Source organism: Anomaloglossus baeobatrachus, chromosome 2 (assembly GCF_048569485.1).
Source record: "Anomaloglossus baeobatrachus isolate aAnoBae1 chromosome 2, aAnoBae1.hap1, whole genome shotgun sequence".
In the NCBI taxonomy this organism is placed as follows: domain Eukaryota; kingdom Metazoa; phylum Chordata; class Amphibia; order Anura; family Aromobatidae; genus Anomaloglossus; species Anomaloglossus baeobatrachus.
In genome coordinates this window covers 713,715,075-713,736,773 of record NC_134354.1, presented here as the reverse complement: position 1 = coordinate 713,736,773, position 21,699 = coordinate 713,715,075, and the positions used below count along the sequence as shown (strand labels likewise).

The 21,699-nt window shown below is 47.8% G+C and overlaps 1 protein-coding gene across 1 annotated transcript in view; it reads right to left on the bottom strand.

The window, feature by feature from the left end:
• Positions 1 to 21,699, bottom strand: part of SUPT20H (SPT20 homolog, SAGA complex component) — a 192,520-nt gene that overhangs the window by 56,877 nt on the left and 113,944 nt on the right. Inside the window, 1 exon segment of the mRNA XM_075337317.1 lies at positions 1,335 to 1,492. Coding sequence (XP_075193432.1) covers positions 1,335 to 1,492 — 158 coding nt within the window.

Sequence of the window (21,699 nt, the reverse complement as noted above, 5' to 3'; positions counted from 1 at the left end):
CAGGTAGGCCCAACTCCTTGGAAAGGGTTTTGTACCCCTTGCCAGCCTTGTGACCCTCCACGATCTTGTCTCTGATGGCCTTGGAATGCTCCTTTGCCTTTCCCATGTTGACCAAGTATGAGTGCTGTTCACAAGTTTGGGGAGGGTCTTAATTAGTCAGAAAAGGCTGGAAAAAGAGCTAATTAATCCAAACATGTGAAGATCATTGTTCTTTGTGCCTGAAATACTTCTTAATACTTTAGGGGAACCAAACAGAATTCTGGTGGTTTGAGGGGTTGAATAATAAATGACCCTCTGAATAAACTTTTCACAATTTAAAAAAAAAAAAAAAGAAAAAAGAAATAACATTCTTTTTTTGCTGCAGTGCATTTCACACTTCCAGGCTGATCTACAGTCCAAATGTCACAATGCCAAGTTAATTCCGAATGTGTAAACCTGCTAAATCTGCAGGGGGTTGAATACTACTTGTAGGCACTGTATAAAAACACACCTTTATTTCTAAATTCATTAAAAGACACATACAATCCCACACCACACAACACCATATGAACAGGACCATAAAGAGCAGTTAGCAATTAAATACAGATATTCAGTTGAGATAATAAACCAACATTAGCTGATAAATAGAGTTGGAGGATTGGGGGCACCAATTTACCTTTAGGGTGCATGCAAGGCACGTTTTATCTCCATTGATAGGTAGTGGAGAGAATTAGTTAGGGTCTATCTAGAATCCAATCCTCCATCTCTATTTATCAGCTAATGTTGGTTTATTATCTCAATTGAATATCTGTATTTAATTGCTAACAGCTCTATATGGTCCTGTTCCTATCGTGTTATGTGTTGACGGTGTGGGATTGTATGTGACTTTTAATGAATTTAGGAATAAAGGTGTGTTTTTAGATATATTAATTGAGGTATTGTCTGGATAAAAATTATCTACAATATTCTCAACACAATTGGCCGTACACCAGTAAGGAATGGAAGTGGCGCAAATTCACTAAACACAACCCATACGGCTGTCCTCCCCTAACTCAATATTACAATATCGGTTAAAGCCGGTTACTTATATTTTGCAGTTTCTGCATTTTGGGTGAAAATTCTCACTATTAGAGTGGGATTCCACTTGCGAGAGACTCGAGTGTATCTTGCATCGCATCTCCCAGGACGGCCTGACTCTCTCCCGACAGGAGCGGGTCAGCTGCATCTATTTCTATGCAGCTGAGATGCTCCTGTCGGGAAAGAGGCAGGCCGTCCCGGGAGATGCGCTGCAAAATACGCTCGGGTCTCTCATAAGTGGAATCCCACCCTTAGAAATCATAACGGATTATACTCACTGGGAATGAGGGCTGTGGAAGGGATCATCTTCATCACCCGTAGACGCATGCATTTTACCAAAATACAAAGGATTGCCTACATTCTGAAAAACGGTTAGCTTTGCTTTCTGGAAAGGAGTACCGTTCTCACATTCAAAGACATAGTCCTCTTTAGTTTCCTGTAAAAGTAAGAAAAAAAGACAAATAAAAATGCTTTCCAGGAAGTGGTGACCTTGTCCATGGGTTGTCTATGGTATTGCTGCCTAGTCCCATTCCTGAATAAGTTTAAGAATCTGACACAATCCAAGTCCAAAAGGATTACAAACAAAACAAAAAAAAACAAAAAACAAAAACACAACAAAAACCTAATTCTTTACGTTTTTCATAAAAGCGTGCCTACCATTTCAGGTGACTGTTCAGGATAAGTGGAAGTGCGTACATGAAGAACCCCATTTCTGGCCATTTTATGACTATAAACCTGCGTCTTCACCAGTTTTCTATTTTGTGGACTCTCCCTCTAAGGCCTCCTCACATTCGTGTCTCCAGTACATGATGTCCATTATGTCACGTACCAGAGACAAGGACGCACATAGACTCATTAAAATCAACGGGTCTGCACACATGCCTATGTTTTCACATGGACTGTGTCCGTGTGCTCCACACGGAGACATGTCCGTTTTCTGCCAGCAGCACAGATGTTACACGGACCACACACGGATGTGATCCATCTGACAGGTACCAGACCAGACACGTCACATAAAAATAAACATTTATATTTACAGTGGGTAAAAAAAAAAAAATTATTTAGTCAGCCACCAATTGTGCAAGTTCTCCCACTTAAAAAGATGAGAGAGGCCTGTAAGTGACATCATAGGTAGATCACAACTATGAGAGACAAAATGAGAAAACAAATCCAGAAAAATCACCTTGTGTGATTTGGCAAAGATTTTTATTTTTTTTTGCAAATTATGGTGGAAAATAAGTATTTAGTCAACTAAAAACATGCAATATTTCTGGCTCTCGCATAACAGTCCACAGCCTCAAACAGTCACACTCCAAACTCCACTATGGTGAAGACCAAAGAGCTGTCGAAGGACACCATAAACAAAATTGTAGCCCTGCACCAGGCTGCAAAGACTGAATCTGCAATAGGCAAGCAGCTTGGTGTGATGAAATCAACTGTGGCAGCAATAATAAGAAAATGGAAGACATACAAGACCACTGATAATCTCCCTCAATCTGGGGCTCCACGCAAGATCTCACCCCGTGGGGTCAAAATGATCACATGAACGGTGAGCAAAAATCCCAGAACCACACGGGGGGACCAAGTGAATGACCTGCATAGAGCTGGGACCACCATAACAAAGACTACCATCCGTAACACAGTACACACCTCCAGGGACTCAGATCATGCACTGACAGATGTGTTCCCCTGCTTAAGCCAGTACATGTCCTGGCCCATCTGATGTTTGCTAGAGAGCATTTGGATAATCCAGAAGAGTATTCAGAAAAGGTCATATGGTCTGATGAAAACAAACTAGAACTGTTTGGTAGAAACACAACTCGTCGTGTTTGGAGAAGACAGAATGCTGAGTTGCATCCAAAGCACACCATACCTACTGTGAAGCATGGGGTTGGCAACATCAAGCTTTGGGGATGTTTCTCTGCAAAGGGACCAGAACGACTGATCCGTGTATATGAAAGAATGAATAGGGCCATGTATCGTGAGATTTTGAGTGCAAACCTCCTTCCATCAACAAGGGCATTGAAGATGAAATGTGGCTGGGTCTTTCAGCAGGATAATGATCCCAAGCACAACGCCAGAGCAACAAAGGAGTGGCTTCATAAGAAGCATATGAAGGTCCTGGAGTGGCCTAGCCAGTCTCCAGATCTCAACCCCATAGAAAACCTTTGTAGGGAGTTGAAAGTCTGTGTTGCCCAGTGACAGGCCCAAAATATCACTGCTCTAGAGGAGATCTGCATGGAGGAATGGAAAACATACCACCAACAGTGTGTGCCAACCTACGAAGGCTTACAGAAATCATTTGACCTCTGTCATTGCCAACAAAGGATATATAACAAAATATTGAGATGAACTTTTGTTATTGACCAAATACTTATTGTCCACCATAATTTGCAAAGAAAATTTTTGCCAAACCAGACAAGGCGATTTTCGTTTTTGTTTTTTCTCATTTTGTCTCTAAGGCTAAGTTCACACACTGCGTTTTTTTGACGCTGCGTTTGTGCGTTTTTTTGCGGCAAAAAACGCAAAAAAATGCACCTGCGTTAAAAAACGCATGTGTTTTACCACGTTTATGGCTGCATTTTTGCGCATTGCGTTTTTATGCGTTTTTTATCAGTGAACAATGCCATTAAAGATTGTTGAAAAAAAAAAAAGAAAAGAAAAAAGGTTGATGTCATTTCCGTCTTCAATCTGTTCTTTATTCTCCGCTAGTATATGCAGGAGAGCAAACAGCTGCAGAACTACAAGGCTCAGCATGCTCCATCCAAGGCTGTATGCTGGAGGGAGAGGAAGGGGGAGCAGAATTACAAGGCTCAGCATACTCCATCCAATAGTGTATGCAGGAGAGCAGACCGCAGCTGCAGAGCTACAAGGCTCAGCATCCTCCATCCAATAGTGTATGCAGGAGAGCAGACAGCAGCTGCAGAACTACAAGGCTCAGCATCCTCCATCCAGGACTGTATGCAGGAGTTTTTGCCCCCCCAAAAAATGATGTGGGCTTATTTTTGTATGCTAGCCAGGTACATCAGGCAGGTACAGGCTGCCCCCAACCCCCAGCTGCCTATTTGTACCCGGCTGGGAACCAAAACTATATTTTTTTAATTATTTCATGAATTTCAAAATAATTTGTAAAAAAAAAAAAAGTAATGACGTGGGCTTTGCCCAATTTTTGAGTCCAGCCAGGTACAACTAGGCAGCTGGGAATTGGAATCCGCAGTGCAGAGTGCCCAAGCTTCCTGGGCACCCCCGCTGTGAATTGCAGTCCGCAGTCACCCCAGAAAATGGCGCTTTCACAGAAGCGCCATCTTCTGGCGCTGTATCCAACTCTTCCAGATGCCCTGATGCTGGGTGGCTCGCTGGGTAATGATGGGGTTAGGGCTATCTGTATATTACCAGCTGGCCCTAAGCCCGAAATTCATGGTGTCACGCCAATATTAGACATGGCTACCATGAATTTCTAGTAAAGATAAAAAAAAAAAAAAAAACAAACAGAGAAAAATATTTTTATTAGAAATAAAACAGTGACTCCATCTTTATTGGCATAAAGAACCCCCCTCCGCAGTAATCCTAGGTCAGGGTCCCGTGCCGTCCAATCCGGGATCCAATATCATCTGATCGGTTTGCTGGAAGGCAAAGCGATCAGATGATGTGTCAGGTTCAAGGACGTGAATCACATGACACAGCAGCTGATTGTATAAAAGCCGTTTATATAATCAGCTGATGCATCAGTGCAAAAAAAAAAAAAAATACTCACTTATGTGCAGACTCCCGTCCGATCGCACCGGAAGCTGCCGGTAATCAGCTGATGAAGTCTCCTGTCGGCATAAGCTGATAGTTTAAGCCAGTTGGGCGGTAAAAAGTCGGCGCCATCGCGAGAATTATGATCAGCTGATGCATCAGGTGATCACCGCCAGGTCCTGCAGCTATCGGACATGCTGCCAGGGAGTCGGCACACAGCCGGAGCGGGGGTGGTGGTACCGGAAGAGGAGCTGGGAGCGGACATGGCACCGGGAGTCTGCAGACAGGCGAGTATGACATTTTTTTTTTCTACTGTTCACGTTTGATTTCGCAGCTGCTTCCACCTCCCACCCGGCCATGGCGCCACACGGGAGCGGACATGGCGCAGGACGGGAGGTGGAAGCAGCGGTGGCGGTATCGGGAGGATTCACGCTTCTGTGTTTACTGACAGAAGGAATCCTCTTCCTGTACATGTCACTTTACTACCCACCCCTTGCATTTATAGCTGCGTTTTTAATCACAGAAACGCACTAAAACGCAGCTATATTTGCAATTTGTGTTTTTCATTGCGTTTTTGAACATCTCATTGAATTCAATGGGTGGAAAACGCAGTGAAAAACACAAAAATAATTAATTGACATGCAGCGTTTTTATGGGCACCACAAAAACGCAGCTAAAAAAAAACGCTGTGTGCAGACAGCAAAAATGAAAACTCAGACTTTGCTGGGGAAGCAAAGTCATGCAGTTTTCTGAGCAAAAACGCACCCGTAAAACGCGCAAAAACGCCACGAAAAACGCAGTGTGTGAACTTACCCTAATAGTTGTGGTCTACCTATGATGTCAATTACAGGCCCCATCTTTTTAAGTGGGAGAACTTGCACAATTTGTGGCTGACATACTTTTTTTTCCCTACTGTACCTGTCTCCGGCACAGCTGTTTCTGCCTCTGCTGTTGCTTCCGGGCCCGGTCATTATGCTCATTGCATATTCACTGCACTCAGCGTGGACATTTATTAGCAGCGCCGGAGACAGGTTTACAAATTCATGCTGTACATGTGCTATCTGGATCTCGCATGGAAAGCACAGGGACAGCAAATGGAACGGACACATGCACACACATAGGCAGTACTGAGCTGTGTGGCTGTAAATCCAACTCTGGGATGAATTAAACAGTTCGCAGCAAGCAGCGGCACCGGTCAGTGAGTGTCAGTACCTTTCTAACTCAAATCTTGCCATTTCAATATAAGTTAATAGGCTGCTGTAATCCATATCTGTAGTAAGCTGGTCAAAACAAGACAGTCTGCCAAGACAGATTTTAGCAGAGTGAATGATAAGTTCAGTTCAGGAAGCAGGGTGAGAGGTGGCTTATAAGTGGAGAAACAAGAATATGTCCCTGAACATAAAAAAAAAAATATATTTACAGATACATATATATATATATATATATATATATATATAAATATATATATATATATATATAAATATATATATATATATATATAAACTACTGTTTGCCACTTACATACATATATACATATATATATATATATATATATATATATACACACACACACACACACACACACACACACACACACACATACACATACATACACATACATACATAGACAGTACAGATCAAAAGTTTGGACACACCTCATCTCTAGAACAACTATTAAGAGGAAACTTTGTGCAGCAGGCCTTCATGGTAAAATAGCTGCTAAGAAACCACTGCTATGGACAGGCAACAAGCAGAAGAGACTTGTTTGGGCTAAAGAACACAAGGAATGGACATTAGACCAGTGGAAATCTGTGCTTTGGTCTGATGAGTACAAATTTAATATCTGTGGATCCAACCACCGTGTCTTTGTGGAAAAGGTGAACGGATGGACTCTGCATGCCTGGTTCCCACCGTAAAGCATGGAGGAGGAGGTGTGATGGTGACACTGTTGGGGATTTATTCAAAATTGAAGGCATACTGAACCATCATGGCTACCACAGCATCTTGCAGCGGCATGCTATTCCATCCGGTTAGCGCTTAGTTAGACCATCATTTATTTTTCAACAGGACAATGACCCCAAACACCTCCAGGCTGTGTAAGGGCTATTTGACTAAGAAGGAGAGTGATGGGGTGCTACACCAGATGACCTGGCCTCCACAGTCACCAGACCTGTACCCAATCGAGATTGCTTGGGGTGAGCTGGACCGCAGAGTGAAGGTAAAAGGGCCAACAAGTGCTAAGCATTTCTGGGAACTCCTTCAAGACTGTTGGAAAACCATTTCTGGTGACTACCTCTTGAAGCTTATCAAGAGAATGCCAAGAGTGTGCAAAGTAGTAATCAAAGCAAAAGGCGGCTACTTTGAAGAACCTAGAATATAAGACATATTATTTTTAGTTGTTGCACACTTTAGTATTTCATTCCACATGTTTTCATTTATAGTTTTGATGTCTTCAATGTGAATCTACAATTTTTAGAGTCATGAAAATAAAGAAAACTCTTTCAATGAGAAGGGGTGTCCAAACATTTGGTCTGTACTGTAATATACATATATATTTGGGACATATTTTAATTTAATGTTAACATTTGGGGAAGAATAGGGAGTACTACTGGAGGGACAAGACCTGGTCCACTTTCCATACTTTCGTTGTTAATCCTGCCAAGCAGCAGCATTTAAACAGATGGGAACACAACGAACTAATCAGCTCAACTGTTAACGCACGGTCAGAAGCGCCAACGTAATGAACGTCCAAGCAAAAAGAAAGACCAGCACCAGGATGCCCAATAAAACTAGAAAGTAATTGAATTCAGGAAAGCAAGGTTGGTGGACATTAGATACAGAAAATAAATAAAAAAAAGAAAAGAAAAACATCACTCTGGCAATGCATTTCTGGCCTCCATGGCCTTTAGTCAATGCCTGAATGACTATATAAAATCTAATGTATACATACATAATTACACAATTAATTAACACACACATGGGAAATACAAAGACAACACCCATATATAGAACTCAATGGTGTAAAATCAGATCTGATCTCGTTCAGTCCTACAGGGTAGACAGTATTCAGCATGAAGAGCCCATATGCTTCCTTATTCCAAAGGGCTCTTCTCCATTCACCACCTGTGCGCCGACCTATTAACCCATTCAATAGCACAAAGGGAGAGATGAAGTATCACCTGCATGCGAGCATAAATGTTTAGATGCATTAGAAGGATTTGTCTCTTCAGAATTGGCCTCGTCCCTAATGTGTTCCCGAATTCTCAGTTTCAGTTTGCAGGTTGTGCATCCAATATAATATACGTTGCAATCATTACAATACGATAGGCTACATACATCCAGTTACAATTCATAAACTGTTTCAATTTATAAACCTTACCCGTCAATAGCATTATTGATTTCATTCATTTTACAAACATATCTGCAACATGTTCATCTGTGTGACCCAAGTTTATAAAAACTGTACGTTTCCAACCACGTATTACTGCATTTCATATTCCTTACCAGGCTAAGCGACAAAACTCTACCCAATGTAGGGGCTTTTCTAGCAGATAAGATACATCCCTCTGACAAATTAGTCCGCAAAATACTCCTGCTTTAATAGAACCGGAAAGTTTATCTATACCTGTAGAACATTTGATAAATGGCGTAAATGTATTAAATTTAATGTGAAAAAAATAAAAAAAATTACGCATAGCAACCAATCACTGTGCAACCTTCATTTTTCAAGAGCAGAATACAAAACTAAATCTGTTCTGTGAGTGTACACCATGATAAACATGAGCAGGTTTTGTTTATGCATCAGAACTTTTAACATCCTAGAGTAAAAGCTGAATTTTGGGTAGTGGGACTACACGAGGGGACCAGATGATGCAACTGTAGGATGGCACCAGACGATGGGACCAAACAAAGAGACCACACAAGGGGACCAGAGGATTTGACTACACGATCCAACTACACGATGGGACCAGACGATGCGACTACCGCATCCGTTCCGTATATGGTCCATTGTACATCCGTGTGATCGCAAAAAAAAACAAAAAAAAACACGGAGGCAGGGTTACATACAGTCAAAACATGGATAGATGGAAACACATATATAATGTCCCACTCCACTGCATTTTGTAATCTTGCACCCTTTAGTGCCTTTCATGTGGCATTAAAGGGTGTTCAGCCATGTTTTTAGCAACAAATTCATTATCCCCCCCACCAAAAAAAACAACAAAAAACACAAAAGAGGTGGGGGTCCCCTCTATTTTTTGTAGCCAGCTAAGGAAAAGCAGACAGCGGCAGCCTGCAGACCGCAGCTCTCAGCTCCATCTTGGCTGGTAATCCAAAACAGAGGGCACCCCACGCTATTATTTTAAATTAAATAAGTTAGTTAATTAAAACAAAAAAAAAAAAAACGTGGAGTCCCTCCCAAATTGGATCACCAGCCAAGGTAAAGCGGACAGCTGTGGTCTGGTAGGCTCAGACTAAGGAGGTCCATGATTATTGGACCCTCTCCACCCTAAAAATAGAGAGCCGCAGCTGCCCCAGAAGTGGCACATTCACTAGACGCGCCAATCCTGGCGCTTCTCCCCATCTCATCCCGTTGCCCTGGTGTGGTGGCAAATGGGGTAATATATGAGCTTGATGGGCGGGGCAGAGTGATGGAGCATGGAGAGCAGCTGCATGGAGACTGAGCTCCCAGTATCCTGACCTTATCCTGCGGTAATCTTCCGGGTGTGCGGCCTCTCCTTCCCCGGCAGCAGTCTCCTAAAAGTGGATATACCCCTGGGCTTCAGTGGAGCAGAGTGGATTCTCCGGCCCGATGAGACTCTCACGCAATCCGGCGGGGAAGCGGCTCACCAGCACAGGTCGGTGGCCATCTTGGACGTGTGCTGTGAGGGAGCCCCAGCCACAACAGAAAATTCCTTCCCTCCTCCCGGCGGCATGACATCTGGGGACCCAGGCATCGGAGGACAGGGACCAGCGATGGGTGCATTGAAAGATGGGCCCTGCATCTTCCCCTCCTCCATTAGTGCCATGCCGTCGGCCATTTTCACTTTATCTCTTCCCCTGCATGCGGGGACCTGCTCTGGAGCCAAAATCTTGGGAGTAGACCCTGGATACAGGGTGGATGCCACTGACAGTGGAGCAGAAGTACTTCCTGGGGGACACAGTTTGTTGCTCTGCAGTGTCTGGCAGAGCATTTTGCTCTCCTCCTGCTGGATTATAAAGAGGGGGGAGGGGGGGGGTAATCGGGATCTGCCCCCCCCCACTCCTGCACTGCTGGAATACAGGGCTTAACATAACTTGGGCCCTCACCTGCACACTTAGCCCTCCCTTGGGGCCCTGACCCCCTAGTTGCTAAAGGGACCAGGGGACTGCCTTGCTCTTAAAAAGGGACACCGTCACATCTGCCCCTCGGCTGCTTCCACCACACACCGTGTGTCCCTCCAAAAATAACAGCGCAGCTGATCAACTGAAGGGGTTTGCCAGAGGGGAACCCCCAGACACACCACAGGCCCTGAGATGAAACCCCTCCACACCTGATAAGGGCATGGACAGTCGCAGATCTCACTCTCCTGATAGTGGGGTGCAGGGGGAGGTGGACCTGACCCTCAAACAGGTGTTTGAGCAACTACTCCAGGCCATATCTCTATGCAAGTCATCGCTGTCAGGGAAAATAGAAGAGGTGACCTCTGAAGTGGGACTGTTCCTGCAAGACCTGCAGGCCCTGAGGGGCCAAATTACAGAGGCCAAGACCAGGATATCCCACCTCAAGGATACTGTAACCCCTATGTCATCTGAACTAACCAAGGTGGCGGGACCCATGAACGCCTGGCGTCAGAAAGCAGACGACTTAGAGAACAGAATACGTCGGAACAACACCCGTGTTATAGATCTCCCAGAGCGCTCGAAGGGTCAGATGCCTGGCAGTTTCTGGAGGAATTGCTCAATACCAATCTGCGAAATGACTTTTCCGCAACCTTTGCAGTGGAGCGGGCTCAAAGAGTTCCCACACTGCTTCACGCTCCGGGCGCAACCTCTAGGCCCTTCCTGGCACGAATTCTTGCAAGGATAGGGATACAGCTCTGCATCTGACCAGGAAGAAGGGCCTGCTCAAGTATGATAATGCCACAACTCCCTGCATAAAGCTACAGCCAAGGCTCATAATATAAAGGGTAAAAGTAGAAAGGATCACAGGCTGTGAGATAAGGTAAATGAATCTATATAGGTAGTATCACCAGCGTCAGTAATCAGTACAATTGTCCTCCTGGACTGGCTCCCCTGAACCACCTTTGTCTTGGGTAAGCCCTTATCTCTAGGCTCAATATTAGTTGACAATTGTACTGATCACGGAGGCTAGTGATATTACCTATATGGCTAAGTTCACACAATGCGCTTTTTTGATGCTGCGTTTTTGAAAAAATGCACAAAAACGCACCCGCGGCAAAAGCGCATGCGTTTTGCTGTGGTTTTGCTCACTGTGTTTTTATGCATTTTTTAATCAGTGAACATTGCTATTAAAGATTGTTGAAGAAAAAAAGAAGGGAATTTTGTTACTTACCGTAAATTCCTTTTCTTCTAGCTCTTATTGGGAGACCCAGACGATTGGGTGTATAGCACTGCCTCCGGAGGCCACACAAAGCAATTACACTAAAAAGTGTAAGGCCCCTCCCCTTCTGGCTATACACCCCCAGTGGGATCACTGGCTCACCAGTTTTAGTGCAAAAGCAAGAAGGAGGAAAGCCAATAACTGGTTTAAACAAATTCTCTCCGAGTAACATCGGAGAACTGAAAACCGTTCAACATGAACAACATGTGTACCCGCAAACAAACCAACAATCCCAAAGGACAACAGGGCGGGTGCTGGGTCTCCCAATAAGAGCTAGAAGAAAAGGAATTTACGGTAAGTAACAAAATTCCCTTCTTCTTCGGCGCTCTATTGGGAGACCCAGACGATTGGGACGTCCAAAAGCTGTCCCTGGGTGGGTAAAGAAATACCTCATGTTAGAGCTGCAAGACAGCCCTCCCCTACGGGGAGGCAACTGCCGCCTGCAGGACTCTTCTACCTAGGCTGGCGTCCGCCGAAGCATAGGTATGCACCTGATAATGTTTGGTGAAAGTGTGCAGACTCGACCAGGTAGCTGCCTGGCACACCTGTTGAGCCGTAGCCTGGTGTCGTAATGCCCAGGATGCACCCACGGCTCTGGTAGAATGGGCCTTCAGCCCTGATGGAACCGGAAGCCCAGCAGAACGGTAGGCTTCAAGAATTGGTTCTTTGATCCATCGAGCCAGGGTGGCCTTAGAAGCCTGCGACCCTTTGCGCTTACCAGCGACAAGGACAAAGAGTGCATCCGAACGGCGCAAGGGCGCCGTGCGGGAAATGTAGATTATGAGTGCTCTCACCAGATCTAACAAATGTAAATCCTTCTCATACCGATGAACTGCATGAGGACAAAACGAAGGCAAAGAGATATCCTGATTAAGATGAAAAGAGGATACCACCTTCGGGAGAAACTCCTGAATAGGGCGCAGCACAACCTTGTCCTGGTGGAAGACCAGGAAGGGAGCCTTGGATGATAGTGCTGCCAGCTCAGACACTCTCCGAAGAGATGTGATCGCTACCAGAAAAGCCACTTTCTGTGATAGTCTAGAAAGTGAAACCTCCTTCAGAGGCTCGAAGGGCGGCTTCTGGAGGGCAACTAGTACCCTGTTCAGATCCCATGGATCTAACGGCCGCTTGTACGGGGGTACGATATGGCAAACCCCCTGTAGGAACGTGCGCACCTTAGGAAGGCGTGCCAAACGCCTCTGAAAAAAGACGGATAGCGCCGAGACCTGACCTTTAAGGGAGCCGAGCGACAAACCTTTTTCTAACCCAGATTGCAGGAAAGAAAGAAAGGTAGGCAATGCAAATGGCCAGGGAGACACTCCCTGAGCAGAGCACCAGGATAAAAATATCCTCCACGTTCTGTGGTAGATCTTAGCGGACGTGGGCTTCCTAGCCTGTCTCATGGTGGCAACGACCCCTTGGGACAATCCTGAAGACGTTAGGATCCAGGACTCAATGGCCACACAGTCAGGTTCAGGGCCGCAGAATTCCGATGGAAAAACGGCCCTTGGGACAGTAAGTCTGGTCGGTCTGGGAGTGCCCACGGTTGGCCGACCGTGAGCTGCCACAGATCCGGATACCACGCCCTCCTCGGCCAGTCTGGGGCGACAAGTATGACGCGGCTGCAATCGGATCTGATCTTGCGAAGCACTCTGGGCAAGAGTGCCAGAGGTGGAAACACATAAGGGAGCCGGAACTGCGACCAATCTTGCACTAGGGCGTCTGCCGCCAGCGCTCTTTGATCGCGAGACCGTGCCATGAAGGTTGGGACCTTGTTGTTGTGCCGTGACGCCATTAGGTCGACGTCCGGCACCCCCCAGCGGCGACAGATTTCCTGAAACACGTCTGGGTGAAGGGACCATTCCCCTGCGTCCATGCCCTGGCGACTGAGGAAGTCTGCTTCCCAGTTTTCTACGCCGGGGATGTGAACTGCGGATATGGTGGAGGCTGTGGCTTCCACCCACATCAGAATCCGCCGGACTTCCTGGAAGGCTTGCCGACTGCGTGTCCCCCCTTGGTGGTTGATGTATGCCACCGCTGTGGAGTTGTCCGACTGAATTCGGATCTGCCTTCCTTCCAGCCACTGCTGGAAGGCTAGAAGGGCAAGATACACTGCTCTGATTTCCAGAACATTGATCTGAAGGGTGGACTCCTGCTGAGACCACGTACCCTGAGCCCTGTGGTGGAGAAAGACTGCTCCCCACCCTGACAGACTCGCGTCTGTCGTGACCACCGCCCAAGACGGTGGTAGGAAGGATCTTCCCTGTGATAATGAGGTGGGAAGAAGCCACCACTGCAGAGAGTCTTTGGCCGTCTGGGAAAGGGAGACTTTCCTGTCCAGGGATGTTGACTTCCCGTCCCATTGGCGGAGAATGTCCCATTGAAGTGGACGCAGATGAAACTGCGCAAACGGAACCGCCTCTATTGCCGCCACCATCTTCCCGAGGAAGTGCATGAGGCGTCTTAAGGAGTGCGGCTGACTTTGAAGGAGAGCCTGCACCCCAGTCTGTAGAGACCGCTGCTTGTCCAGCGGAAGCTTCACTATCGCTGAGAGAGTATGAAACTCCATGCCAAGATACGTTAGTGATTGGGTCGGTGACAGATTTGACTTTGGGAAGTTGATGATCCACCCGAACGCCTGGAGAGTCTCCAGTGCAACATTCAGGCTGAGTTGGCATGCCTCTTGAGAGGGTGCCTTGACCAGTAGATCGTCCAAGTAAGGGATCACAGAGTGTCCGTGAGAGTGCAAGACTGCTACCACTGCCGCCATGATCTTGGTGAACACCCGAGGGGCTGTCGCCAGACCAAATGGCAGAGCTACGAACTGAAGATGGTCGTCTCCTATCACGAAGCGTAGAAAGCATTGGTGCTCTGTAGCAATCGGCACGTGGAGATAAGCATCTTTGATGTCTATTGATGCTAGGAAATCTCCTTGAGACATTGAGGCAATGACTGAGCGGAGGGATTCCATCCGGAACCGCCTGGCGTTCACATGCTTGTTGAGCAGTTTTAGGTCCCGAACAGGACGGAAGGAGCCGTCCTTTTTTGGAACCACAAAGAGATTGGAGTAAAATCCTCGCCCCCGTTCCTGAGGGGGGACAGGGATCACGACTCTTTCTGCTCTTAGAGAGTCCACCGCCTGCAGCAGGGCATCTGCTCGGTTGGGGTGTGGGGAGGTTCTGAAGAACCGAAGTGGAGGCCGAGAACTGAACTCGATTCTGTACCCACGAGACAGAATGTCTGTTACCCACCGGTCTTTGACCTGTGACAGCCAAATGTCGCAAAAGCGGGAGAGCCTGCCACCGACCGAGGATGCGGAGGGAGGAGGCCGAAAGTCATGAGGTAGCCGCTTTGGAAGCGGTTCCTCCATTTGCTTTCCTGGGGCGTGAGTGAGCCCGCCAGGAATCTGAGCTCCCTTGTTCTTTCTGAGTCCTTTTGGACGAGGAGAATTGGGCCTTGCCCGAGCCTCGAAAGGACCGAAACCTCGACTGCCACTTTTTCTGTTGAGGTTTACTTGCTCTGGGCTGTGGTAAGGAAGAGTCCTTACCCTTGGACTGTTTTATGATTTCAGCCAATGGCTCACCAAACAGTCTGTCTCTAGATAATGGCAAGCTGGTTAAGCATTTTTTGGAACCAGCATCTGCTTTCCAGTCCTTTAACCACAAGGCTCTGCGCAAAACCACAGAATTGGCGGACGCCATAGCGGTACGGCTCGTAGATTCTAGGACAGCATTGATAGCATAGGTCGCAAACGCAGACATTTGCGAAGTTAGGGACGCCACTTGCGGCACTGCTGGATGTATGAAAGCATCCACCTGTGCTAAACCAGCTGAAATAGCTTGGAGTGCCCACACGGCCGCGAATGCTGGAGCAAACGACGCGCCGATAGATTCATAGACAGATTTCAACCAAAGGTCCATCTGTCTGTCGTTGGCATCTTTAAGTGAAGCGCCATCCTCTACTGCGACTATGGATCTAGCCGCAAGCTTGGAAATTGGGGGATCCACCTTTGGACACTGGGTCCAGCGTTTGGCCACCTCAGAGGGAAAAGGATAACGGGTATCCTTAGAACGTTTATAGAAACGCTTGTCTGGATGAGCGTCGTGTTTCTGGATCGATTCTCTGAAGTCAGAGTGGTCCAAAAAAGCACTTAATTTACGCTTGGGATATAGGAAATGGAACTTCTCCTGCTGTGCAGCTGCCTCCTCTGCAGAAGGGGCTGGGGGAGAAATATCCAACAGTCTATTAATTGCCGATATAAGGTCATTAACCATGGCGTCACCATCAGGGGCATCCAGATTGAGAGGGGCCTCAGGATTAGAATCCTGATCACCGTCCTCAGTCTCATCACAGAGAGACTCTTGTCGCTGAGACCCTGAGCAGTGTGTTGACGTGGAGGGTCTTTCCCAGCGAGCTCGCTTAGGCTGCCTGGGACTGTCATCTGAGTCAGAGACTTCAGCCTGTGATGCTTGAGACCCCCCTGAAGTACGGATTAGTTCCAACTGAGGGGGACCGGAGAGCATAGACACAGCAGTGTCCATGGTCTGAGCAACTGGCCTGGACTGCAAGGTCTCCAGGATTTTTGCCATAGTCACAGACATTTTATCAGCAAAAACTGCAAAGTCTGTCCCCGTCACCGGGGCAGGGTTCACAGGCGTCTCTGCCTGGGCCACTACCACCATAGGCTCTGGCTGACGAAGTGCCACTGGGACTGAACATTGCACACAATGAGAGTCGTTGGAGCCTGCTGGTAGATTAGCCCCACATGCAGTACAAACAGTGTACACAGCCTGTGCCTTGGCACCCTTGCGTTTTGCGGATGACATGTTGCTGCCTCCTCAGAGCAGTACAGGGTGTCCAGCCAAGAAGCGACCTTACAGTGCAACTATATATATATATGGTACCAAGAAAAAAGTACACTAATATAACACTGAGGCACTAGTGGGGCCAGCACTAAAGTGCAGCTTACCGCCCGCTTAGGAGCGGGTGTGTGGTCGCCGAAATCCCTTTAGTCTGGGTCTCCCAGAGCCTGCTGCCTTTCCCCAGCCAGACCGCATGTGTAATGGCTGCCGGCGTCCTTGTGGAGAGGGGGGGCGGGCCCTGGGCGTATACAGACGAAGAGCGGGAAGCCTGCTTCCCACTGTGCCTAGTGAGAGGGCTGGATCATGTAAATAAAGCTCCAGCCCTCGGCGCTGCCAATTGAGCAGCGTCTCTCCCCTACCCTGATTGACAGGGTGGGGGCGGGAACGAAGCGGCGCTAGGCCGCAGAAGCCGGGGGCTAAAGTTAGAAGCGCCGCCGCCGTAAAAGCGCGGTCGGCGCAAAGTCCCCGGCGCACCACAAGTCGCAGCTGCGCCGCCGCTCCAGTAGCGGTCGGCGCAGTAGTTCCCAACATGTAACGTCACTCAGCAAAGCTGCAGTGACCTAACCCCAGCGCACAGCGCTACTGTCCCCGGCGCACTATAACGCTCAGCAAGCCTTGAGAGTGTCCGTGCCTGCCGGGGACACAGAGTACCTGAAAGTTGCAGGGCCTTGTCCCTGAACGGCACTCCCGCTCCAAATCCAGCAGGTGCTCTGGGTCTGTGGATGGAGCCCGGCCCCAGGGCTTGGGGGCCGGCAAGATCCCACTTCCACAGAGCCCTCCAGGGGATGTGGAAGGAAAACAGCATGTGGGCTCCAGCCTCTGTACCAGCAATAGGTACCTCAACCTTACAAGCACCACCGCGGGTGAGAAGGGAGCATGCTGGGGGCCCCATATGGGCCCTCTTTTCTTCCATCCGATATAGCCAGCAGCTACTGCTGACTACAAACAGTGGAGCTATGCGTGGATGTCTGACCTCCTTCGCACAAAGCAGAAAACTGGTGAGCCAGTGATCCCACTGGGGGTGTATAGCCAGAAGGGGAGGGGCCTTACACTTTTTAGTGTAATTGCTTTGTGTGGCCTCCGGAGGCAGTGCTATACACCCAATCGTCTGGGTCTCCCAATAGAGCGCCGAAGAAAAAAAGAAAAAAGGTCTTATGTCATTTCCTTCTTCAATATGTTCTTCATTCTCCACTAGTGTATGCAGGACAGCAGACAGCTGCAGATCTGCAAGGCTCAGCATGCTCCATCCAGGACTGAATGCTGGAGGGAGAGTCAGGGGGAGCAGACCTACAAGGCTCAGCATACTCCATCCACTAGTGGATGCAGGAGAACAGACAGCAGCTGCAGAACTACAAGGATCAGTATCCTCCATCCAATAGTGTATGCAGGAAAGCAGACAGCAGCTGTCGAACTACAAGGCTCAGCATCCTCCTTCCAGGACTGTATGCAGGATTTCTTTGCCCCCCAAAAAACTGACGTGGGCTTCGCCATATTTTTGTATGCTATCCGGGTACAGCAGGCAGGTACTGGCTGCCCCCAACCCCCAGCTGCCTATTTGTACCCGGGCTGGGAACCAAAAATATAGGGAAGCCCTTTTTTTTTTTCTTTTATTATTATTTCATGAATTTCATGAAATGATTAAAAAAAAAAAAAGACGTGGGCTTCGCCCAATTTTTGTGTTCAGCCAGGTACAACTAGGCAACTGGGGATTTGAATCCGCAATGCAAGGTGCCCAAGCTTTCCGCTGCGAATTGCAGTCCGCAGCCACCCCAGAAGATGGCGCTTTCATAGAAGCGCCATCTTCTGGCGCTGTATCCAACTCTTCCAGCTTCCCTGATGCCGGGTGGCTCGCTGGGTAATAATGGGGTTAGGGCTAGCTGTGTATTATCAGCTGGCCCTAAGCCCGAAATTCATGATGTCATGCCAATATTAGACATGGCCACCATGAATTTCTAGTAAAGATCAAAGAAAAAAAAAAAAAAGCACAACACACAGAAAAATATTTTTATTAGAAATAAAACACAACACAACTAGTGACTCCATCTTTATTGAAATAAAGAACCCCCCTCCGCAGTAATCCTGGGTCAAGGGTCCCGCGCCGTCTAATCCGGATCGAATATCATCTGATCGGTTTGCTGGAAGGCAAAGCGATCAGATGATGTGTCCGGTTCAAGAGCCTGAATCACATGACACAGCAGCTGATTGTATAAAAGCCGTTTACACAATCAGCTGATGCATCAGTGCAAAAAAATAAATAAATTAAACACACACTTCTGTGCAGCGTTGTACTGGCTACCGGAGAAATCTCCAGTAATGCCAGGCCTGGATTCAGGTACCTGCACTGCACTCCGGAGTTCTTACCTGAGCTCCAGACTGCAGCCTGGACTGTACAGCGAGCGCCGAGTGACTGATTCCCTGGCACTTGCGGTTCAGTTCATGACAGCTGCAGACATCCCGGGCTAATCTCCGGTGCTTTCACCTGAACTCCGGAGATCACCCCGGCCTGTCTGCAGCTGTCATGAATGGACTGCAAGTGCCGGGGAATCAGTCACTCGGCGCTTGCTCGTTGTACAGTCTAGACTGATGCATCAGTGCAAAAAACACCAAAACACACAACTACCCACGTCCGTGCTGACTCCCGTTCGACTGCTGCAGGTAATCAGCTGATGAAGTCTCCCGACGGCATCAGCTGACAGCCGGCCCGGCGGTAAAAAGCCGGCGTCACCGCAAGAGTTACAATCAGCTGATGCGTCAGATGACCGCATCAGGTGTTCTCCGCCAGGTCCTGCAGTTATCGGACATTCTGCCCGGGAGTCGGCACACAGCCAGAGCGTGGGTGGCGGTGCCGGGAAGAGGAGCTGGGAGCGGACATGGCACCGGGAGTCTGCAGACAGGCGAGTATGACATTTTTCTACTGTTCACGTTTGATTTAGCAGCCGCTTCCACCTCCCACACGGGAGCGGACATGGCCCCAGGCGGGAAATGGAAGCAGCGTTGGCGGTATCGGGAGGATTCACGCTTCTGTGTTTACTGACCGAAGGAATCCTCTTCCTGTACATGTCACTTTTCTACCCACCCCTTGCGTTTATAGCTGCGTTTTTAGTCATAGAAACGCACTAAAACGCAGCTATATTTGCAATTTGCGGCTTTCATTGCGTTTTTGAACATCTCATTGAACTCAATGGATTGAAAACGCAGTGAAAAACGCAAAAATAATTGACATGCTGCGTCTTTATGGACACCACAAAAACGCAGCTAAAAGAAACCCCGCTGTATGCAGACAGCAAAAATAAAAACTCATAGACTTTGCTGGGGAAGCAAAGTCATGCAGTTTTCTGAGCAAAAACGCACCCGTAAAACGCACTGTGCGCACATAGCCTAAAGATACCGTCACACATAACGAGATCGCTAGCGAGATCGCAGCTGAGTCACGGTTTCTGTGACGCAGTAGCGATCCAGTTAGCGATCTTGTTATGTGTGACACCTACCAGCGATCAGGCCCCTGCTGTGAGATCTCTAGTCGTTGCCGAATGGTCCAGGCCATTTTCTTCAAAGGCGATGTCCTGCTGGGCAGGACACATCGCTGTGTTTGACACTGTGTGACAGGGTCACAGTGACTGCTGAGATCGTTATACAGGTCGCAACTACGACCTGTATTGTTCTGCATCGTTGGTAAGGTCTGACTGTGTGACATCTCACTAGTGACCTCCCAGCGACTTACCAGCGATCCCTATCAGGTCGCATCGTTTTCGGGATCGCTGGTAAGTGTGTGACTGGGCCTTTACCCATAGCATTTCTTATCTTTGTACTGACCGCTAGTAATATCGCTTTCACTGTTGCCATATAAATTCTGGTCCAGGTGATCCTTTCCAGAAGTTCTGATTTTTGACTCCCTGGAACCATTTTTTGTGCTTTAGGGTATTTATATTATATTGTATTATTTTGATATATAACAACCCATATACTATTCATTTTTTTCTACTGGTATATATTGGTATATTTTTTTGTTTCCATCATACACATATGTATATCTTCTAGTATCTTTCATGAATGTGTTTTTGTATATGTTATAGACATTTTTTTACATCAAAATTCTCTCTTCCCCTGCGTGCGGGGACCTGCTCTGGAGCCAAAATCTGCGGAGTAGACCCTGGATACAGGGTGGATGCCACTGACAGTGGAGCAGAAGCACTCCCTGGGGACACAGTTTGTTGCTCTGCAGTGTCTGGCAGAGCATTTTGCTCTCCTCCTGCTGGATTATAAAGAAGGGGGGGGGGTAAGCGAGATCTGCCCCTCCCCAGGTCCTGCACTGCTGAAATACAGGGCTTAACATAATTTGGGCCCTCACCTGCATACTTAGGCCTCACTTGGGTCCCTGACCCCCTAGTTGCTAAAGGGACCAGGGGACTGCCTTGCTCTTTAAAAGGGACACCGTCACATCTGCCCCTCGGCTGGTTCCACCACACACCATGTGTCCCGCCAAAAATAACAGCGCAGCTGATCAACTGAAGGGGTTTGCCAGAGGGGAACCCCCAGACACACCACAGGCCCTGAGATGAAACCCCTCCACACCTGATAAGGGCATGGACAGTCGCAGATCTCACTCTCCTGATAGTGGGGTGCAGGGGAGGTGGACCTGACCCTCAAACAGGTGTTTGAGCAACTACTCCAGGCCATATCTCTATGCAAGTCATCGCTGTCAGGGAAAATAGAGGAGGTGACCTCTGAAGTGGGACTGTTCCTGCCAGACCTGCAGGCCTTGAGGGGCCAAATTACAGAGGCCAAGACCAGGATATCCCACCTCAAGGATACTGTAACCCCTATGTCATCTAAACTAACCAAGGTGACGGGACTCATGAACGCCTGGCGTCAAAAAGCGGACGACTTAGAAAACAGGATACGTCAGAACAACACCCGTGTTATAGGTCTCCCGGAGCGCTCGAAGGGTCAGATGCCTGGCAGTTTCTGGAGGAATTGCTCAATACCAATCTGGCCAATGACTTTTCCGCAACCTTTGCAGTGGAGCGGGCTCAAAGAGTTCCTACACTGCTTCTCGCTCCGGGCGCACCCTCTAGGCCCTTCCTGGCACGGCTTTTTAATTGCAAGGATAGAGATACAGCTCTGCATCTGACCAGGAAGAAGGAAAGTATGATAATGCCACAATTCCCTGCATAAAGCTGCAGCCAAGGCTCATAATATAAAGGGTAAAAGTAGAAAGGATCACAGGCTGTGAGATAAGGTAAATGAACCTATATAGGTAGTATCACCAGCCTCAGTAATCAGTACAATTGTCCTCCTGGACTGGCTCTCCTGAGCCACCTTTGTCTTGGGTAAGCCCTTATCTCTAGGCTCAATATTAGTTGACAATTGTACTGATCACTGAGGCTGGTGATACTACCTATATGGCTAAAGGTCCAGTCACACTAAGCAACTTACCAG